This window comes from Odocoileus virginianus, unplaced genomic scaffold (genome assembly GCF_023699985.2).
Source record: "Odocoileus virginianus isolate 20LAN1187 ecotype Illinois unplaced genomic scaffold, Ovbor_1.2 Unplaced_Scaffold_1, whole genome shotgun sequence".
NCBI classification, from domain to species: domain Eukaryota; kingdom Metazoa; phylum Chordata; class Mammalia; order Artiodactyla; family Cervidae; genus Odocoileus; species Odocoileus virginianus.
Window position 1 is genome coordinate 25,525 of NW_027224263.1, and position 20,916 is coordinate 46,440.

The 20,916-nt window shown below is 37.3% G+C and overlaps 1 protein-coding gene across 1 annotated transcript in view; it reads left to right on the forward strand.

The window, feature by feature from the left end:
* RADX (RPA1 related single stranded DNA binding protein, X-linked) overlaps positions 1-20,916 on the forward strand; it is a gene marked incomplete at its 5' end in the record, with an annotated part of 75,473 nt that overhangs the window by 24,940 nt on the left and 29,617 nt on the right. Inside the window, 5 exons of the mRNA XM_070462179.1 lie at positions 427-531; positions 1,861-2,028; positions 3,214-3,374; positions 4,157-4,332; positions 19,355-19,428. Coding sequence (XP_070318280.1) covers positions 427-531; positions 1,861-2,028; positions 3,214-3,374; positions 4,157-4,332; positions 19,355-19,428 — 684 coding nt within the window. The remainder of the gene's footprint in view (positions 1-426; positions 532-1,860; positions 2,029-3,213; positions 3,375-4,156; positions 4,333-19,354; positions 19,429-20,916) is intronic.

Below are 20,916 nucleotides of genomic sequence, written 5' to 3' on the forward strand. Positions count from 1 at the left end.
GATCAAGGTTAGATTGGGTTAATCAGTGAAAACATCATGGAGAAGCTCAGTTTTTTTCTCTGTAGGAAATAACGGTTCACACTCTGTTGTGTGGCCAATTATAAGACTTTTGCTCTTCAGCTGTCCAGCAAGCAGGGCCTTCAGTTATGTGCAGCTGCTATATTAATACTTCCTAAAGGAAAAGTGTTAGATCCTTGTTGCTCCAAGTGTGATCAAAGGACTAACAGCACTAGTATCACCTAAGATCTCACTAGCAAAGAATTTCAGGCCCCACACTAAAACTACTGAATCTGAATTTACATTTTAACAATTTTCCCAAGTGATTCCTGGTTCAGTAAAACTTGAGAAGCACTCTGTTAGATCGTGATCTAGGTATTTCCCTTTGAAATGCATAAATAATTTCATAAGTGTTTTCTTTTCCTGCAGTGACATATTTCATGTGTACACAGCTGAAAGTTGTCAAAAATGATGCTCAAGTACCTAAACTGCTTTACCTGACCACTACAAACGAGAGTCATACATTTATTACTGGTAAGCAATTTCTTTGTATATACTTAATTGGAAATCTAATATATTTTCTCTTCATTAAATTGAGTTTTCTATTATAACATTCAACCACAAGATAGCCTTACTTTGATCTCCTTCACTATAAGATTGGTTTAACAAAGAATATGTGTGTGTGTGCACGTGTGTGCACAGTAGTTGCTCAGTCATGTCTGACTCTTTGCAACCCCGTGGACTGTAGCTCACCAGGCTCCTCTGTCCATGGAATTCTCCAGGCAAGAATACTGGAGTGGGTTGCCATTCCCTTCTCAGGGGATCTTCCCAACCCAGGGATCGAACCTGGGTCTCCTGCATTGCAGGCAGATTCTTTACCATCTGAGCACCAGGAAGCCCCAACAAAGAATATACAGCCTATGAAATCTATTGCTTCGAGATGATTTACAGTTCAAGCAACGATTTTCTGACTTCTGAAGAATTTTATATCCTTTGGTTAACTTTAATTCCTGCTTAATGTTAAGTTAGATAATCATAAATGGCTTCATAGACTGAAGACTGTTTGGCCCTGTATCACAATAAGGATTCAACTAACAGTAGTTTTAAAATATTAAAATGAAAATGTATGTTAAATTTTGGTCCCCAGACTTCCATTTTACTTACATAGCAAGCAAAGTCTCACTGCTTATCTACAAGTTTATTTTTTTTTCCATTCCCTCTGATAGTGTGGGCAATAAAATCAGATGAGTGAGAGTACTGTGGAATGTTGTACTTACTAGAATGCTACCATCTTGGTAATTAGGAAATTTGTCAAAGAAGAGTCCTAGGAAGGATGTAATACACATCTTTGTTTATACCTCATTTTATAAATATGAATAATATCAGATCTAATATATACCAATAATATCAGATGTAAATGACACTTAAGTACATTTCAAAAGCATGAATTTAAATGCTGAGCTATATTCACAGAAAATTTAGTTCATATGTGCTATCATACCTTCAGGTTAATACATAAAAATTGGTTAAGAAGATGCTAACCAGTTGGATAGTTAGAAAAGTCCGGGCTATCAGTTTTCTTTCTCTTCTGGCTTTTTTTGGTATCCTACAGACAGCTACAGTGTAGTCCACAGAAACTGTAATATGTTTGATTTCCTTCTAGATTTAAGATTTATTAACCATCTTTGATAATTTTTGTATGCATATTCAGTATAATTATGTGCTACATAGTGAATAAGTTGACTTCTTGGTGACATAAGATTGATCATATATTAAAAAGTTTTTATACACAAAAATGTCCAGGCAGTTTACTACAGTGATTTGTTTTTTTTTTCCCTTATTTTTTACCCTTCATGCAATGAGGTCATAAAGGCCAGCCATATACCAATGATGCCAAGGTAAAAAACTTTATTCAGTGGATTAAAAAAGCGAAGAACGATTCTGGCGAAGTGAAGAATACTGTTATGGGTGGATATTACCCCTATCCACCAGTGCCAGAGACATTTTTGAAGTATAGTAGTTCTCTTAAAGGTACTGATGAAATTACTAGTCGTTTATGATTATATGCTATATGTATGGTATATGCTTGTCATTTAGTCATCTTTATTCTTTAGTTTGAGTAGGCCAAAATGTAGCAACATTCACTGTTAATAATTTGATCTTTATCAAGATATAAAAACATATGTCATGTCTCATAAAGGTGGATATTTTGATTTTATTAGACTGTAAGAAAAAAGGAATATAGACTGACTAAATGGAGATAATATCTTGATTTAAGGTCTTTGAGATAAAATCAGAGTTGGTAGATCCCAACTCCTATAACATTATTTAGATTAAACATATGAAAGGAAACATTGGACAATTTGATATCAAGATACAGAAAACTGTATTAGGCCACTTTTATGGAATGATACATAGATATCCCTTGGTATCCATAGAAGATTGGTTCAAGGAGCCCCATGGATACCTAAATCTACAGATGCTCAAAATGCCTTACGTAAGGGATATATAGGGATTACAATTGGCTCTTTGTATCCACAGGTTTGCAAAACTTATGGATATGTGTATTGCAAAACTTATGGATGACTGTGTATTGGATATAACACAGTTGAGGCTCCACCTTTAAATAAAAATTATATCAAAATTAGTGAGATTCAGAATAAGTACTGATGAGAGACAACGTTAATTTATTTTAGTAGAATTAAAATATGATAGTTGAAAGGTTTAGCATATATTCTTTTTGACAAGCTATGGGATAATTGCACAGCTTTGGAAAAAAAGAAACTTTGAAATACTGATCTATCATCAGCTAAATATTGGCATCCTTCTATACTTCGTAATGCCAGCAATATGTAGTATATGCTATATATAGCATATAGAATATAGAAAATATTAACATGTGCTTCTATGCAATGGTTAAGAAACACTTTATAGTTTGAAGTATGATATATAAATTACATTTAATATGTAAAATTTCTGTTTCAAATTAAGACACCAGACTAGAAGACTGTATCACAATTTAACTGAAATATGTTTTGCTAGTTTTACCAACATTACATAAGGGGATGCCAAATATAAGCACAAAGTCTCACATATTTAAGTTATGTAGCAAGTTTATAATTTTCATGTTGTGAAATTACATTGCAAATCTAATTCTTATTTTTGTCATTTCAGTTCTTTAAAACTTAAAATTTCCTTGGAATTACTCTTTTGCAGTTGAATCACTCTTGACAGCTCTAAGGGAAGTAAAGGTGGAGATTGAAGACTTGCAGTATAGAGAACAAAAGCGCATTGCAATTCAGGGAATAATTACCGTTATAAAGTATGTCCCACATAGCAGTGCAACTGAAAGTGCCTCAGCATCTCAAACACTACGGGTATGGTGCCAGAGGATTAATAGTATATCTCTGAAAGCACTGTGTTTGTAATCACAATTGGTATTACATCTTGTATAATTCATTCAGAACTCACATGTTTAACTCTTAATGATGTAAACCTAAAAGGAAAAGCTTCATTTTTAGTTTGTTTTCTTTTATGTCATTTATTTTGGAGCAGTCTGGACTGAACGTCACAGCCTCTGATATTTCCCTAGGCCCTCCAAACTTGGTATCTTGTTTTTGCTTTCTGTGTAATATGAGCCTGTCATGATAGCCTTTATTTAGATTTCCAGGTGGTATTTACGATTACATTCATTTCTTACCTTTTGTCCAGGCCGAAAGTATAGGTACATTCCCACTGAAAGTTTTTAGCTCTATTGTCAGACTTGGCAGTTATACCCAGATTTTATTAAGAGGTAGCAGTGACTCTTGGAGGATAAATGCTATAGAAGAGGCCACTTCTGGACTCTAGGCAAAATCAAGACAAGTTAATTTTTTTCATGAGTTTATGTTTTTAAAAGTTATTTCTAAGATTACTATTCTTATGGAAAGAAGCATCTAATCCAGCTTTACAGTTATATAAGAAAGACTTTTGTTTTTCTTTTTGAAATATGTTACTAGCAGTTAGATTAAGATAAATCAACTTTATAAAAGCATTGTTATGATTACAAATTTTGTCACAGGTTACGAAAAATGAATACACTAAAAGTGTAGAGTCTTTTAAGAGAGAAATAATTTTTGTGAATTAGTTTAAAATGTTTTCTTCAAATTTTTGGTTTTAGAATGCTAACCAACCCTCAACATCCGAAGCAGCTAGAAAAGAAAGTCAAAGTCAGGAAAAAGATGGTAAACGTCATCACGATGATGGTTCTGGGAGTTCTCAATGTTGTCGTTCTGCACATGCAAGTTCAAGCCCTGTCACGAAGAAAAAAATTATGCAAACCCCAAGTGGCAAACAGTAAGTCATTTGTATTAAGTATATACATAGCATATGCTTTTTCATTTGTTTCTATCCCATAGAATGAGCAGCGCTACTAGAAGTTGTATAGTTTTCTATGGCTGCCAAAGTCCAAAATCAAGGTATAGGCAGGGTGGGTTCCCTCTGAAGGCTATGAGGAAGACTCTGTTCCATGCATCTCCTTTAGCTTCTAGTGGTTTAGTGGCAATCTGTAGCATTCCTTGGCTTATGGAAGTTATCACTTGAATCTCTGCCTTGGTCTTCACATGGCGTTCTCCCTGTGGGTATATATGTGTTCAAGTTTTTCTTTAAGGACAACAACCATATTGGATTAGGGACCCGCTCTGGAGTACCAGTCTACTTTAGTATGAACTCATTTTAACTGATTACATCTTCAATGACCCTACTTCCAAATAAGGTCACATTCTTATGGTCCTTGAACATGTAATTGGTTACATATTGGTAGTCAGGGTGATGTTTGGCAGGAACATAATTCAGTCCTTAACAGTCTGCCCTCTAAAAACTCATGTCCTTCTCACATATAAAATACATTCACTCTATCAGAACATCCCCCAAGTCTTAATCTATACCAGTATTAACTCTCATTCCTAAATATCATATAAATCTCATATGGATAAGATGCAGGGTGTTTCATCCTGGAACAGAATTCTTTTCCATCTGTGAGCCTATGAAACTAGACATATTACCTTCCAAAATACAATGGTGGAACAGACATAGGATAAGTATTCCCATTTCAAGAGGGAGAAATTGGGAATAAAAAGGAGGTTATGGGTCACAGGCAAATTTGAAACCTAGCAAGGCAAATACCATTTGGCCTTAAGGCCCCAGAATTATCCTCTCTGGCAGAGTACTGTGTCCTTTGGGCCCACTGAGATGGCAGCCCCACCCTCATGGCACTGAGTGGTGGTACTGCACTCTGGAACTGAGAAAGTGGCCCTGGCTTCTGGAATTCAGGAGGTGTCCCTGCCTTCTAGAATGGAAGAAATGACCTCACTCCTCAGGGTCATTTTTCCCTTTTCTTGAAGGATAGTACTTGATCACAGCTAGATATCTCTGTCAGCTCATTTCCTGACTGTAGAATCCCAGAAGTCCAATGGCATTGCATTCCTGCATTTCTTCCCACCTATGTCCCTTTCAGTTGAAGCTAATAGCATGCCTACTGAGTTGGTTGACTGGATCCACAAATTGTAATCTCTTGGGCAAATGGTTATCTAGCAATGCTGTTAGTATGCTTCCCAAAGCAAGCTTTCACATGTTTTCCAGTTTTGAGAGGCTGATAATTTTTCAAGTATTGATGGTTCTTTTTTTTTATTTATTTCATTTTTTTTGGCCATGCTGCACAGCTTGTGGGATCTTAGTTCCCCAACCAGGGATTGAACCCAGGCCCTTGGCAGTGAAAGTGTGGAGTCCTAACCACTGGACCTCCAGGGAATTCCTTGATTCTTTTTTTCTTAACAATTCCTTTTCAACTCTTCTCCCTTCTTGTATTTTACTATAAGCATCAAGAAGAAACCAGACTATGTCTTCAACACTTTGCTTAGAAATCTTTTCATCTAAATATACAAGTTCCTCTTATACATGTTTCACTTTCCATCCAACAGAATAAATACAGTTTGGCCACGTACTCTGCCACTTTGTGTTAAGGATTATCTTTCACTCAGTTTCCAATAACATTTCTGTCTGAAACCTTACCAGAAGCAAATTTTACCTTAACATTTCTAGTTCTGTTCATGACACTGAATGTATTCTCTTAGACAGCAGAAACTTTCTCTACCACTCCTTTTCTTTCAGAGCTCTCAAGAGATTCTCCTTCAAAATCCATATTTCTACCAACATTCTCTTGAGGGCTATCTAGGCTTTTTATGTTATGCATCTCAAAAACCTTCCCAACCCAGGGAATGAACTCACATCTCTTGGCATCTCCTGCATTGCTGGTGGATTCTTTACTGCTGAGCCACCGGGAAAGCCTCCTTCACTTAATACCCAATTCCAAAGCCACTTCTGTGTTTTTATGTATTTTTTATAGCAGCACACCACTTAGTGATACCAAAATCTGTATTAATTTTCTAGGGCTGCTATAACAAAGTACCACAAACTGACTTATACAACAGAAATTTATTGTTTCACAGCTTTGTAAGTCCAAAATCAAGGTATCAGTAGAATGGATTCCTTTTGAGGGCTGTGAGAAAGTCTGCCCCACGCCTTACCCCTAGCATCTGGTGATTTGCTAGCCATCTCTGGCTTTCCTTGGCGTGTATAAATATCACTCCAATCTCTGTGTCCAAATTTCCCCATGTGATAAGGGCATCAGTCATTGGATTAGGGGCCCACCCTACTCTAATATGACCACATCTTAACTAAATTACATCTTCAGTTACCCTATATCTAAGTAAGGTCAAATTCCAAAGTAATGGGGGTTAGGACTTCAGTGTGAATATTGAGGGGGCACAGTTCAACCCATAACATAAGCTCTTATCTGCCATGTTCAACATGGACTAATTGAATGTAAGTTTAAAGTAGGGAATTACAAAAAAATAACCATTTTTGTCTTTTTTTAATTCTACATATAAGGGAGATCATACAGTATTTGTCTTTCCTAGTCTGACTTATTTCACTTAGTATGATAATCTCCAGGTCCATCCATGTTGTTACAAATGATAAGATTTCATTCTTTTTATGGCTGAGTAGTATTCCACTGTATATACAACATCTTTATCCATCTGTGATGAGCACTTAGATTATTTCCATTATCTTGGCTGTTACCAATATTGCTGTTGTGAACATAGGGGTGCATGTATCTTTTCTATTTTTTAAATTTTTTGACCATGCCATGAAGCTTGCAGGATCTTAGTTTTGCAAACAGGTATCAAACCCATGCCCCCTGCAGTGGAAGCACACAGTCTTAACCACTGGACCGCCAAGGAAGTCCCAGCTGTCTTTTTGATAACAGACATTCTGACAGGTGTGAAGGTTTGAGATGATAATCTCATTGTGGTTTTCATTTGCATTTCCTTATAATTAGTAATGTTGAACATCTTTTCCTGTCGCTGTTGGCTATCTGTATGACTTCTTTGGAAAAAAGTCTATTCAGGTCCTCTGCTCATTTTTTATTTAGATTGTTTATTTTTTTGAAGCTGAGTTGTATGAGTTTTTTATATATTATGTATCTTAACCCCTGATGGGATATGTGATTTGCAAATACCTTCTCTCATTTGGTAAGTTGTCTTTTAATTTTGTTGCTGGTTTTCTTTGCCATGCAAAAACTTTTTAGTTTAATGCAGTCCCATTTGTGTTTATTTTTGGTTTTGTTTCCCTTGCCTGAGGAGACCTATCTATACAGATAATTCTAAAACCAAAGTCAAAGATCATACTGCCTGTGTTTTCTTCTGTGAGTTTTATGGTCTCAAGACCTACATTCAAGTCTTGTCTTTATTTTGAGTCAATTTTGTGTGTGGTGTTAGATAGTGGTCCAGTTTCATTTTTTTGCATGTGGCTGTCCAGTTTTCCCAATACCATTTATTGAAGAGACTTCTTCCACCACTGTATGTTCTTTGTTCCCTTGTTATAAATAAATTGTTCATATATGTATGAGTTTATTTCTGAGATCTCAGTTCTGTTTCATTGATTTATGTGTCAGTTTTTCTGCCAATATCATATTGTTTTGATTATTATAGCTGTGTATATAGTGTGAAATCAGGAAGTATGATACCTCCAGTTTTGTTCTCATGATTGCTTTGGTTATTTGGGGTCTACTGTGGTTCCAAATAAATTTTTGAATTTTTTGTTCTATTTCTGTGAAAAATGTCATTGGGATTTTTACAGGGATTGCATTGACTCTGTAGATTGCTTTAGGTGATATGGACATTTTAAATTAGGAAGCATTCCCTTCAATTTTTTGGAAGAATTTTAAAAGATATGTATTAAATCATCTTTGAATGTTTGGTAGAATTCACTTATGAAGTTGTCTGGTCCTGGAGTTTTGGTTTGGGGGTGGTTTTTTATTGTTTGATCATTTTACTGATCACTATACTAGTGATCAGTCTATTCAGATTTTCTGTTTCTTCATGATTCAGTCTTAGAAGGTTGTATGATTCTAAAATCTGTTCATTTCTTCTACCTTGTCCAATTTTAGGCTTGAAGTCTATTTTGTCTGATATGAGTATGGCTACACCTGCTTTCTTTTGTCTGCCCTTTGCTTGAAGCATCATCTTGCATGCCTTCATTTTGACCTTATGTTTCTCTTTATAGAGTTGAGATGAGTCTCCTGGAGGCAACATAAAATTGTGTCTTGCTTTTTAATCCATCCAGCCACTGTATCTTTTCATTGGTGAATTCAATCCATTTACATTTAGGGTGGTTATTGATAGATGAGGATTTAGTTACTCCCATCTTATCATCTGTTTTCTGGTTGCTCTCTTGTTGTTGTTCAGTCGCTCAGTCCTGTCTGACTCTTTGTGACCCAATGGACTGCAGCATGCCAGGTTTCCCTGTCCTTCACTACCTCCTGGAGTTTGCTCAAACTCACATCCATTGCTGCTGCTGCTGCTAAGTTGCTTCAGTCGTGTCTGACTCTGTGCGACCCCTCAGACAGCAACCCACCAGGCTCTCCCATCCTTGGGATTCTCCAGGCAAGAATAGTGGAGTGGGTTGCCATTTCCTTCTCCAATGCATGCACGCATGCTAAGTTGCTTCAGTCATGTCCGACTCTATGCGACCCTATGGACAGCAGCCCACCAGGCTCCTCTGTCCACAGGATTCTCAGGCAAGAATACTGGAGTGGGTTGCCAGTTCCTTCTCTCCATGTCCATTGAGTGCCATCCAACCATCTCACCCTCTGTCACCCCCTTCTCCTCCTGCCCTCAATCTTTCCCAGCATCAGGGTCTTTTCCAATGAGTCGGCTCTTTGCATCAGGTGGCCAAAGTATTGGAGCTTCAGCTTCAGCATCAGTCCTTCCAATGAATATTCAGGGTTGATTTCCTTTGGGATTGATTGATTTGATCTCCAAGGGACTCTCAAGAGTCTTCTCCAGCGCCACAGCTCAAAAGCATCAATTCTTTGGCACCTAGCCTTCTTTATAGTCCAACTCTCACATCCATACATGACTACTGGAAAAACCATAGCTTTGACTAGATGGATCTTTGTTGGCAAAGTGATGTCTCTGCTTTTTAATATGCTGTCTAGGTTTGTCATAGCTTTTCTTCCAAGGAGCAAGCATCTTTTAATTTCATGGCTGCAGTCACCATCTGCAGTGATTTTGGAGCCCAAGAAAATAGTCTGTCACTGTTTCCATTTTTCCCCCATCTATTTGCCATGAAGTGATGGGACCAGATGCCATGATCTTAGTTTTTTGCATGTTGAGTTTTAAGCCATCTTTTTCACTCTCCTCTTTCACTTTCATCGAGTCTTTTTAGTTCTTCTTCACTTTCTGCTATAAGGGTGGTGTCATCTGCATATCTGAGTTTATTGATATTACTTCCAGCTGTCTTGATTCCAGCTTGAGCTTCATCCAGCTCCTCTTTTTACATGATGTACTCTGCATATAAGCTAAATAAGCAGGGTGACAATATACAGCCTTGACGTACTCCTTTCCCGATTTTGAACCAGTCCTTTGTTCCACATCCAGTTCTAACTGGTTGCTCTGTATCTCCATTTTTTATTTTTCATTCTTTTTTGATCTACCATTTGATTTCGTGGTTTTCTCTGATGTTTTTGTCAGTTTCTTCCTCTTGTTTTTGGCTTTGGTGGGTCTTCATTGCTGAACTTGGACTTTCCCTAGTTCAGCTAGTGGTGGCCACTCTTTGTTGTGATGTGTGGGCTCTCATTTTGGCGGTCTCTCATGTTGCAAGGCACAGACGATAGGTGTGCTGGCTTCAGTAGTTGAAGCATATGGGCTCAGTAGCTTTGGCTCACAGGCTCTTGAGTGCAGCCTCAGTAGTTGTTGGGCATAAGCTCAGTTGCTCCATGGCATGTGAGATCCTCCTGCCCCAGGGATTTAACCAGTGTCCCCTGCATTGCAGGACAGATTCTTAACCACCAGACCACCAGGGAAGCCCTCCTGCTTTTTTTTTTCTTTGGTGTTTCTGCTTGTTGTTAAGTTGCTAAGTCATGTCTGACTCTTGGCATCCCCACCAACTGTAGCCCACCAGGCTCCTCTGTCCATGGGATTTCCCAACAAGAATACTGGAGTGGGTTGCCATTTCCTTCTCCAGAGTATCTTCCCAACCCAGGGATCAAACTCACGTCTCCTGCTTGGCAGACAAATTCTTTACCACTGAGCCACCAGAAAAATTTCTGCTTTAGATTTATGTTTTATGGTTACCATAAGGTTTGTATACAACATCTCACAGATGAAATAGTCCTTTTTCTGCTGATAGCATCTTATCTTCATTTTGTTACCAAATTGAAGTAGATATGGTTATGTTTTCCTCTTTAACCTTTATGCTATAATAAAATGTTAAAAGCCTATTTTGATGTAGTTACAGTTTCATGATTCTGTCTGTTTATTACCTTACTCAAACTTTCATGTACTTTTTTGCCTTTTCGTTTCTGGTAGAAGAACTCTTCTCAGCATTTTTTGTAAGGCACAGCTTTTGTTTGTCTGAGAAACTATTTCCCATTCATATCTGAATGATAACTTTGCTGGATAGAGTATTCTTGGGTGACAGTTTTTAATCTTTCAGTATTTTGAGAATGTCATTCCACTCCCTCCTGACCTGTAGAGTTTCTGCTAAGAAATCTGTTGATAGCCTAATGTAGGTTCCTTTGTAGGTTACCATCCTTTTCCCCCTGCCTTTGAAATTCTTTCTGTGTCACTGACTTATGAAGACAACTTTGGTACAATGCATCTTGCAGAAGATCTTTTTGCATTGAGGCAACAGTTGTTCTCCTAGCTTCATGGACTTGTATATACAGTTCCTTTCCCCTTGGGAAATTCTCACCTATTATTTCTTTCTTCTCCTTGCTCCTTTCTCCCTCTCTTTTCCTTTTGGGATACCCATTACCCTAATACTGCTTTTCTTAAAAGAGTCAGCTAGCTTTCTTTACATTTACTCATTTAAAAAAATATTTCAGTTCTCTTTTCTTTTCTCCTTGTATCATCTCTCTATTTCTATTTTCAGGCTTGCTAATTCTCTCTTCCCTATGGTCTGCTCAATTTCCAGTGTTTTGTAATGCATTCTTCAACTCATGTATTAAGTTCTTCAGCTCCAGAATTTCTGATTGGTTCATTTTACTTTCAGTGTCTTTGGTAAGGTATTGCTTGTGTTTATTAATTTTATACCTGAACTCATTGGTATCCTGATTTATCTTGTAGCTCATTGAATTTTATGATAGCTATTTTGAATTCTCTTACCAGTTAGATCACAATATTCTGTGATTTTTAAGTTTTGTTTCTGGAGAATTGTCATTTTCTTTTTGTGGTGCAATGTTACTGTGGTTTTGCATGGTGCTTAATGAGGTGTTACTCTTCTGGCCCATTTCAAGTGGCAAACTTTACCTTTCTTCTTGCTTGTTGTTGTTTAGTCGCTAAGTTGTGTCCGACTCTTTTGAGACCCTTTGGACTGTAGCCCGCCAGGTTCCTCTGTCCATGGGATTTCCCAGGCAAGAATACTGGAGTGGGTTGCCATTTCCTTCTCCAGGGAATCTTCCTGACCCAGGGATCAAACCTGCATCTCCTGCATTGCAGGCAGATTCTTTACCACTGAGTCACTGGGGAAGCCCCTTTAATTTCTAGATAAAACTTTTTGTCTCTAATAATTCAACAGATTAGGCCTTTCTTTTATCTTCCAGCAGGTGGTGCTATAGCACAAGTTTTTGGTTTCTCTTACCTGCACTGCCTCTGGTTATATTTGACAGTCAGCACTTTCCACTCTTAACCACCTCCATCAGAGGTATCTCCCAGTGCCTTCGTTGTTACTGCTTATGCTTCCAGGGTTGCTGGTGGTGTGGCTGGTGTCACTGCCTGGGGCACCAGGATGCTGGACAGTTCTGCCATGTCTAGGATTTCCTGAGGTGCAGACTTTCCCACTGCAGTTTGGGGGGTAACCCAGGTGGCACAGGAACCTCGGCCATGTTCAGTGTTGTCAGATTTGAGGACTCTGCAGCAGTAAGTGAGAGGAGGGGTCAGAATCATGGGTGCCTCCACGGCTAGACAGTCAGGGTCCCAGACCCTACTACCACTGCCATCCAGTTAATCTGTGGCTGTGGGCACCGCTGTAGCCAGGAGGCCAGAGTTGTATCTCCTGCTTACCTTGTTGCCACCGAGTTCTCTGGGACTGCAAGTTCAGCTGCCATGACTTGGGGGACCAGGATTACAGGCACCAACTCCACTGTTCCCCAAATTCCACATACTTTGTAAGTTCTAGTCCACCCACCTTTAGATATACAGCTATGTTGAAATCTCCAATGCTCTGGTATGTTGGGCAGAAGCACTTTTGTTGAGTTGTGGATGTTTTACTGGCTGTAGATAGGAGAGAGACAAAGAGAGCATCTTCCTTTGCCTTGATGCTGATATCACTCTGTTCAATTTTAATGAAACTAATGATACAGTCCCCAATTTATGTTTCAGTTTACTATTTTTAAACTTTATGATGGTGTGAAAGCAATAGAAATTCAGTAGAAAACATACTTTAAATTCTGAATTTTGATCTTTCATTGGACTAGTGGTATGCAATACTATACTCTCTTGTGATGCAAGGCAGTGGCAGTGAGCCACACCTCCCAATCAATTATGCAGTCAATAGGATAAACAACTGATACACTTATAATCATTCTGTACCCAGAAAGCCATTCTGATTTTCACTTTTAGCATGGTATTCAATAAATCACATGAGATATACTTTATTATAAATTTGGTTTTGTGTTAGGTGATTTTGCCAAACTGTAGGGTATTTTAAGTGTTCTGAGCATGTTTAAGGTGAGTTAAGCTAAGCTATGATGTTAGATAGGTTAAGTGTATTACATTCATTTTCAAGTTACTATATTTTCAACTTACAGTGGATTTATCAGGACTTAACCCCATCATAAGTTGATGGAGATCTGTATTTTGGGCTTATATCAATTTTTATACTATTTGTTTAATCAAATAGTTTTCATTATTCAATTTCCCCTATTTTAATTTGATACATGTTCTTTAGTAGTTACTCTATAAATTACAACCTGAACACTTGACTTATTATACATAAATATAAATTATTTAGAGCTTCCCTAGTGGCTTACTGTTAAAAAAAAAATCTGACAGTGCAGGAGACACGGGTTTGATCCCTGGTCTGGGAAGATCCCACATGCCATGGAGCAACTAAGCCTGTACCACAACTATTAAGCCACCCATGAGCCACAACTACTGAAGCCCATGTGCCCTAGAGCCTGTACTCTGCAACAAGAGAAGCCACCACAATGAGAAGCCCACGCTCCACAACTAGAGAGTAGTCCCCACTTGCCGCAACTAGAGAAAAGCCCCCACAGCAATGAAGACCCAGCACAGCCAAAGATAAATAAAATAAGTAAATAAATAAATGCAGATTATTTTACCATTTCCTGATAATGCTAGATCTTTAGGATAATTCCATTTATCTCCATTTTCATTATTTTTGCTTTATATTTTAATTCTACATATATTTTAAATTCTAAGAGACATTTTTAGTATTGTTTTTCTTACATGGTTAGCATTTTTTTTCATTTATTTTTATTAGTTGGAGGCTAATTACTTTACAGTATTGTAGTGGTTTTGCCATACGTTGACATGAATCAGCCATGGATTTACATGTGTTCCCCATCCCAATCCCCCCTCCCGCCTCCCTCTCCATCCCATCCCTCTGGGTCTTCCCAGTGCACCAGCCCCGAGCACTTGTCTCATGCATCCAACCTGGGCTGGTGATCTGTTTCACCCTTGATAGTATACTTGTTTCATTCTGTTCTCACAGAACATCCCACCCTCGCCTTCTCCCACAGAGTCCAGAAGTCTGTTCTGTACATCTGTGTCTCTTTTTCTATTTTGCATATAGGGTTATCATTACCATCTTTCTAAATTCCATATATATGCGTTAGTATACTGTATTGGTCTTTATCTTTCTGGCTTACTTCACTCTGTATAATGGGCTCCAGTTTCATCCATCTCATTAGAACTGATTCAAATGAATTCTTTTTAATGGCTGAGTAATATTCCATGGTGTATATGTACCACAGCTTCCTTATCCATTCGTCTGCTGATGGGCATCTAGGTTGCTTCCATGTCCTGGCTATGATAAACAGTGCTGCGATGAACATTGGGGTGCACGTGTCTCTTTCAGATCTGGTTTCCTTGGTATGTGTGCCCAGAAGTGGGATTGCTGGGTCATATGGCAGTTCTATTTCCAGTTTTTTAAGAAATCTCCACAGTGTTCTCCATAGTGGCTGTACTAGTTTGCATTCCCACCAGCAGTGAAAGAGGGTTCCCTTTTCTCCACGCCCTTTCCAGCATTTATTGCTTGTAGACTTTTGGATAGCAGCCATCCTGACTGACATGTAATGGTAATGTTGTGGTTTTGATTTGCATTTCTCTGATAATGAGTGATGTTGAGCATCTTTTCATGTGTTTTTTAGCCATCTGTATGTCTTCTTTGGAGAAATGTCTGTTTAGATCTTTGGCCCATTTTTTGATTGGGTCATTTATTTTTCTGGAGTTGAGCTGGAGGAGTTGCTTGTATATTTTTGAGATTAATCCTTTGTTTCTTCATTTGCTATTATTTTCTCCCATTCTGAAGGCTATCTTTTCACCTTGCTTATAGTTTCCTTTGTTGTGCAGAGGCTTTTAAGTTTAATTAGTTTCCATTTGTTTATTTTTGCTTTTGTTTACATTACTCTGGCATGTGGGCCATAGAGGGTCCTGCTGTGATTTATGTCAGAGTAGTGTTCTGCCTATGTTTTCCTCTAGGAATTTTATAGTTTCTGGTCTTACATTTAGATCTTTAATCCATTTTGAGTTTATTTTTGTGTATGGTGTTAGAAAGTGTTCTAGTTTCATTCTTTTACAAGTGGTTGACCAGTTTTCCCAGCACCACTTCTTAAAGAGGTTGTCTTTTTTCCACTGTATATCCTTGCCTCCTTTGTCAAAGATAAGGTGTATGTGGATTTATCTCTGGGCTTTCTATTCTGTTCCATTGATCTATATTTCTGTCTTTGTGCCAGTACCATACTGTCTTGATGACTGTGGCTTTGTAGTATAGTCTGAAGTCAGGCAGGTTGATTCCTCCAGTTCCATTCTTCTTTCTCAAGATTGCTTTGGCTATTCGAGGTTTTTTGTATTTCCATACAAATTGTGAAATTATTTGTTCTAGTTCTGTGAAGAATACCGTTGGTAGCTTGATAGGGATTGCATTGAATCTATAGATTGCTTTGGGTAGTATACTCATTTTCACAATATTGATTCTTCCAATCCAACCACATTTTTTTAAAATTCTCTTCATTCCTACTTATATTTCCATGCTTCTCTTTGGAAGCATTTTCCTTCTGACTGAAGAATTCCTCTCAGCATTTATTTAAATACAGCTTGCTGGTGATATATTCTCTATTTTTATTTGTTTAAAAACATCTTTATTTCACTTTTACTTTTAAAAGGATATTTTCAGTTGGATGCAGGTTTATTTTTTTAAAGTCTGAAACTACTGTTTTATTGCTTTCATTGTTTGTATTAAGAATCAGACTAATGTCTTCTGATTGTTCATTCAAAGATACTGTATCTTTTTACTGTGAGTGGTTTTAAGATTTTCATTTTGATTTTCAACTGTTTGCATGTGATGTGCCAAGGAGTGGTTCTCTTTGTTTTATACTGCTTTGAGGTTACAAAGCTTCTTGAGTCTGTTTATTGATATCTTTCATCAGTTTTGGAAAACCATCTGCCATATTTCTTCAAATATATTTTCTTCCTCATTATTTCCTTTTTTCCATGATTCTTACTTGATATATATTAGCATTTCTGACTGTGACCAACAAGTTTCTTATACTGCATTTTTTTACTCATATACATATTTATTTTTGATTCTGTGTTTCAGTTTGGACCTGTCACTCCATTTACTCTTTTACTATGTCTTGTGTGCTATTAAACCTATCAGTTGGGTTCATTGAGCTCTTGTGGGGTTTCCAACCCAACTAGCCATACTGTGATTCAGTTCTAATGCTAATAATCAGACTTAACATCAGATTCTTAAGGGCTTAGTCCTCCTCAAGATTGACCTTACCTCAGATGTTAATGGCCACAGTTCACCTGGTCCCCAGGTCCCCCTCACTTCCAATCAACTGGCTGCAAATTCAGGAATTCCCATGACCCCCTCAGAGTCAGTAGCTCACTAGAATGAAAAACACTATACTTAAAATTACAGTTTTATTGTAAAGGTTACAGATCAGGAAGAGCCAAATGAAGAGACACATAAAGAAAGGTCTGAGAAGAAACATGGAGCTTCTGTGCGCTCTCCTTGTGGAATCTGGGCATGCCACTCTTCTGGCACATTGTTGTATTTTAAATCCTGGCTTGCTGACTCCAGTGTCTGTATTACCCATTGGTCTGTTTCCATTGGTACAATTTAGGGTAGTAATAAATATGACCATTTAAGAGGTTGTATCAATGAACATTTTAATCTGAAAGGGAGATAGTGACCCATTGTGCTCTCTACTAGATATTAAAATGTAGTCAAAGTATATCAACTCATTCAAAATTTAGCACTGAGAAATAAAATATAATAAATGGAACATTAAAACTTATTTGTATTCTCTTGGTGGTATTTACTTCATAAAGCAAGAAAGTACACCATATCAGGGTTATATGAATCCTTAAAAATCATTATCAGTGTCTCCTAAGAAAGGAGAAGGCACAATTGGAATGACTTTTGTTGTGCATGCATGCTCAGTCATGTCCAACTCTTTGCCACCCTCCTCTGTCCATGAGATTTTCCAGGCAAGAATACTGGAGTGGATTGCCATTTCCTCCTCCAGGGAATCTTCCTGACCCAGGGGTTGAACCCATGTCTCCAGCATTGGCAGGCGATTCTTTTATCACTGAGCCACTGAAGAAGACCATAGGAAAGACTACAATATTAATTATAATACTGTTATGTCGATGAGGGCATGGCATGCTATACAATCTATATGACTTTTATCTAAGGTCAATAAATTGATGAAGAGTACAGCTTATTGCCTCTGACATAATTTTTATAATATTCAGCTACTATCCACCATATTTAATATTATCTTAACTGTCTGTTCCCTTTCTTTCCTCAGGCATCCTTTTATATTTCTTATGCTTTAATTTTTCATCCCTTTTTTTTTTCAGTTTCCTCAGTTGATACCCATAGACATTGATACCTCTACCTCTGTCATTTAGGCCCTCACCTTTAAGACACTTAAGGCATACAAGTGAATGATTGTATGTTCCGGTAAAAATTTCCTAAGCCACTTAAAAAAATTCTATACAATATAATGATGCTGTCAGAATTTGGAAAACTAGTTCTAATTTGTTTCAGATGAAAAAAATCCCTTTTTAACACCATGTATTTTAAAGTATATGCTGCTGTGTGTGCTCAGTTGTTCAGTCATGTCTGACTCTTTGCAACTCCATGGACTGTAGCCTGCCAAGCTCCTCTGTCCATGGAATTTTCCAGGCAAGAATACTAGAGTGGGTTGCCATTTCCTACTCCAGGGGATCTTCCGACCCAGGGATCAAACCTGCATCTCCTGCATTGGCAGGCAGATTCTTTACCACTGTGCCACCTGGGAAGACCCTATTTAAAAGTATATATATACTGTTTAATGATCTCAAAATACATGTAATTTAACTATTTTTATTTATTTAAATATCTCTCCGAGTTGATGTTACCAGTTTATTAATTTTTAGAAATAAACCATTTTTCAATACTCAGAAAAAAGTTTTAATTACAACTATAAAACGTGTTTTTATTTCCTGGAGTTCTTTAAATGAAATTAATGCAGTCTTCCTTCACAAAAGCTTGTTCTTTGCATTCACTAAGAACTCATTCATAAATAAAGAATACTACTATTGTAATAGACATTTCTATTGCTGAAGTAAGTTGAGTAGTATTATGTGGTATTCTACAACATGGCACTTCTGTTTTGCTTTATGCTTTTAGTTTTGGAACTACAACAGCATAAAATACTCATCATAAAAATACACTGAAAGTTTTTAAGAAGGAGATATTTGTTATAAGTGCAAGTTTCTCTTGTCAGCTTCAAAATAACATGCTTCCTTTTCACTTATTTTTCTTTCAATGAACAATTATTGAGTGGCTATTCTGTGGAGATACAAAAATAGATAAAGTCTATGTTTTTGTAGAGCTAATAGAATCTGGTAGAGGAGATAAACTGAAAGGGCAGTAATTTTAACAAAATGTGGTGAGTGGTATGATAACATTTATTCTTGGTGCTATGAGAGCATATATAAGGATTAGTGAACCTTGAGTAGAGAGCAAGGATGGCTTCTTATAGAAAATAATGCTACGAGCTAAATTTTGAAGGCTGAATAAGGGTTAACCAGGCAAAGGAAAGGGCGAATAAGGTTTTTCTGGCTGAAAGAAAAATGTGATGTTTTGAAGCATCATGAGGCTTACAGAAAACTCTGAAATGAGGTTAGAGAGTTAGGCCAGATTGTTTTCCAGAATATTTGAACAAAGCAAGCATGAAAAGAGGCCACTGAATAATTTAATTTATATTGTAGAGAATGAAATACATGTATATCCATCTTTAGTGTCAACTAATTTAATAAAAGTTGAATAGTTTCTTTTGTGTAATACTCCTTAAAAAAACATATAACTGTTTCAGTATTTGAACTATGTTAGTATGGATATTTGTTCATAATTTTGAATGTGTTTTCCTTACGTTTCTAATGCATTATTTTCAAGAAACTAAACCTATAAATTTTTTAATCATATTGGATTAGAATAAATTCCAAATAGAACCAGTTTTCCCATTCAAGTCTGTTTTTATAACTGTTTGTTATCTTTTTTTAATCTTTTGTAGAATTCCTGTACCTCAGCCAGAAACTTCTTCACAAATAAAAGGAAGTACACCAAGCATGCCAAGCTCATCCCACTGTATGTTGCTTTGATGATGATGACGATTTTATGGAGACTTTGTGGAACACTATTATTATATACATATTGCTATTTGATTTGATTCTGCATTTTTGGGTTGTGCCTGCCACTAGCTAATATAAGTACTTTAAATAGATATGTAGCTAGTTATTTTTGTTTCTATTTTTATTTATATTACCTTAAATCCTTGTCAAAAGTACTAGTCCCAAATTGTTCTGAATTTTGGACCAGTACATCACTTAAATCCCCAAGAAAAAGAAATGCAAAAAAGCAAAATGGCTGTCTGAGGAGGCCTTACAAATAGCTGTGAAAAGAAGAGAAGTGAAAAGCAAAGGAGAAAAGGAAAGATATACCCATTTGAATGCAGAGTTCCAAAGAATAGCAAGGAGAGATAAGAAAGTCTTTCTCAGCAATCAATGCAAAGAAATAGAGGAAAACAATAGAATGGGAAAGACCAGAGATCTCTTCAAGAAAATCAGAGATACCAAAGGAACATTTCATGCGAAGATGGGCTTAATAAAGTACAGAAATGGTATGGACCTAACAGAAGCAGAAGATATTAAGAAGAGGTGGCAAGATATGACCCAGCAGTACCACTTCTGGACATAACACACCGAGGAAACCAGATCTGAAAGAGACACGTGCACCCCAATGTTCATCGCAGCACTGTTTATCATAGCCAGGACATGGAAGCAACCTAGATGCCCATCAGCAGATGAATGGATAAGGAAGCTGTGGTACATATACACCATGGAATATTACTCAGCCATTAAAAAGAATTCATTTGAATCAGTTCTAATGAGATGGATGAAACTGGAGCCCATTATACAGAGTGAAGTAAGCCAGAAAAATAACATTACAGCATACTAACACATATATATGGAATTTAGAAAGATGGTAACGATAACCCTACATGCAAAACAGAAAAAGAGACACAGATGTACAGAACAGACTTTTGGACTCTGTGGGAGAAGGCGAGGGTGGGATGTTTCGAGAGAACAGCATCGAAACATGTATATTATCTATAGTGAAACAGATCACCAGCCCAGGTTGGATGCGTGAGACAAGTGCTCGGACCTGGTGCACTGGGAAGACCCAGAGGAATCGAGTGGAGAGGGAGGTGGGAGGGGGGATCGGGATGGGGAATATATGTAACTCCATGGCTGATTCATAAAAAAAAAAAAAAGAGGTGGCAAGAATACACAGAAGAACTCTACAAAAAAGGTGTTAATGACCCAGATAATCACGATTGTGTGATCACTCACACTCACCTAGAGCTGGACATCCTGGAATGTGAAGTCAAGTGGGCCATCACTACGAACAAAGCTAGTGAAGGTGATGGAATTCCAGTTGAGCTACTTCAAATCCTAAAAGATGATGCTGTGAAAGTGCTGCACTCAATATGTCAGCAAATTTGGAAAACTCAGCAGTGGCCACAGGACTGGAAAAGGTCAGTTTTCATTACCCAATCCCTAAGAAAGGCAATGC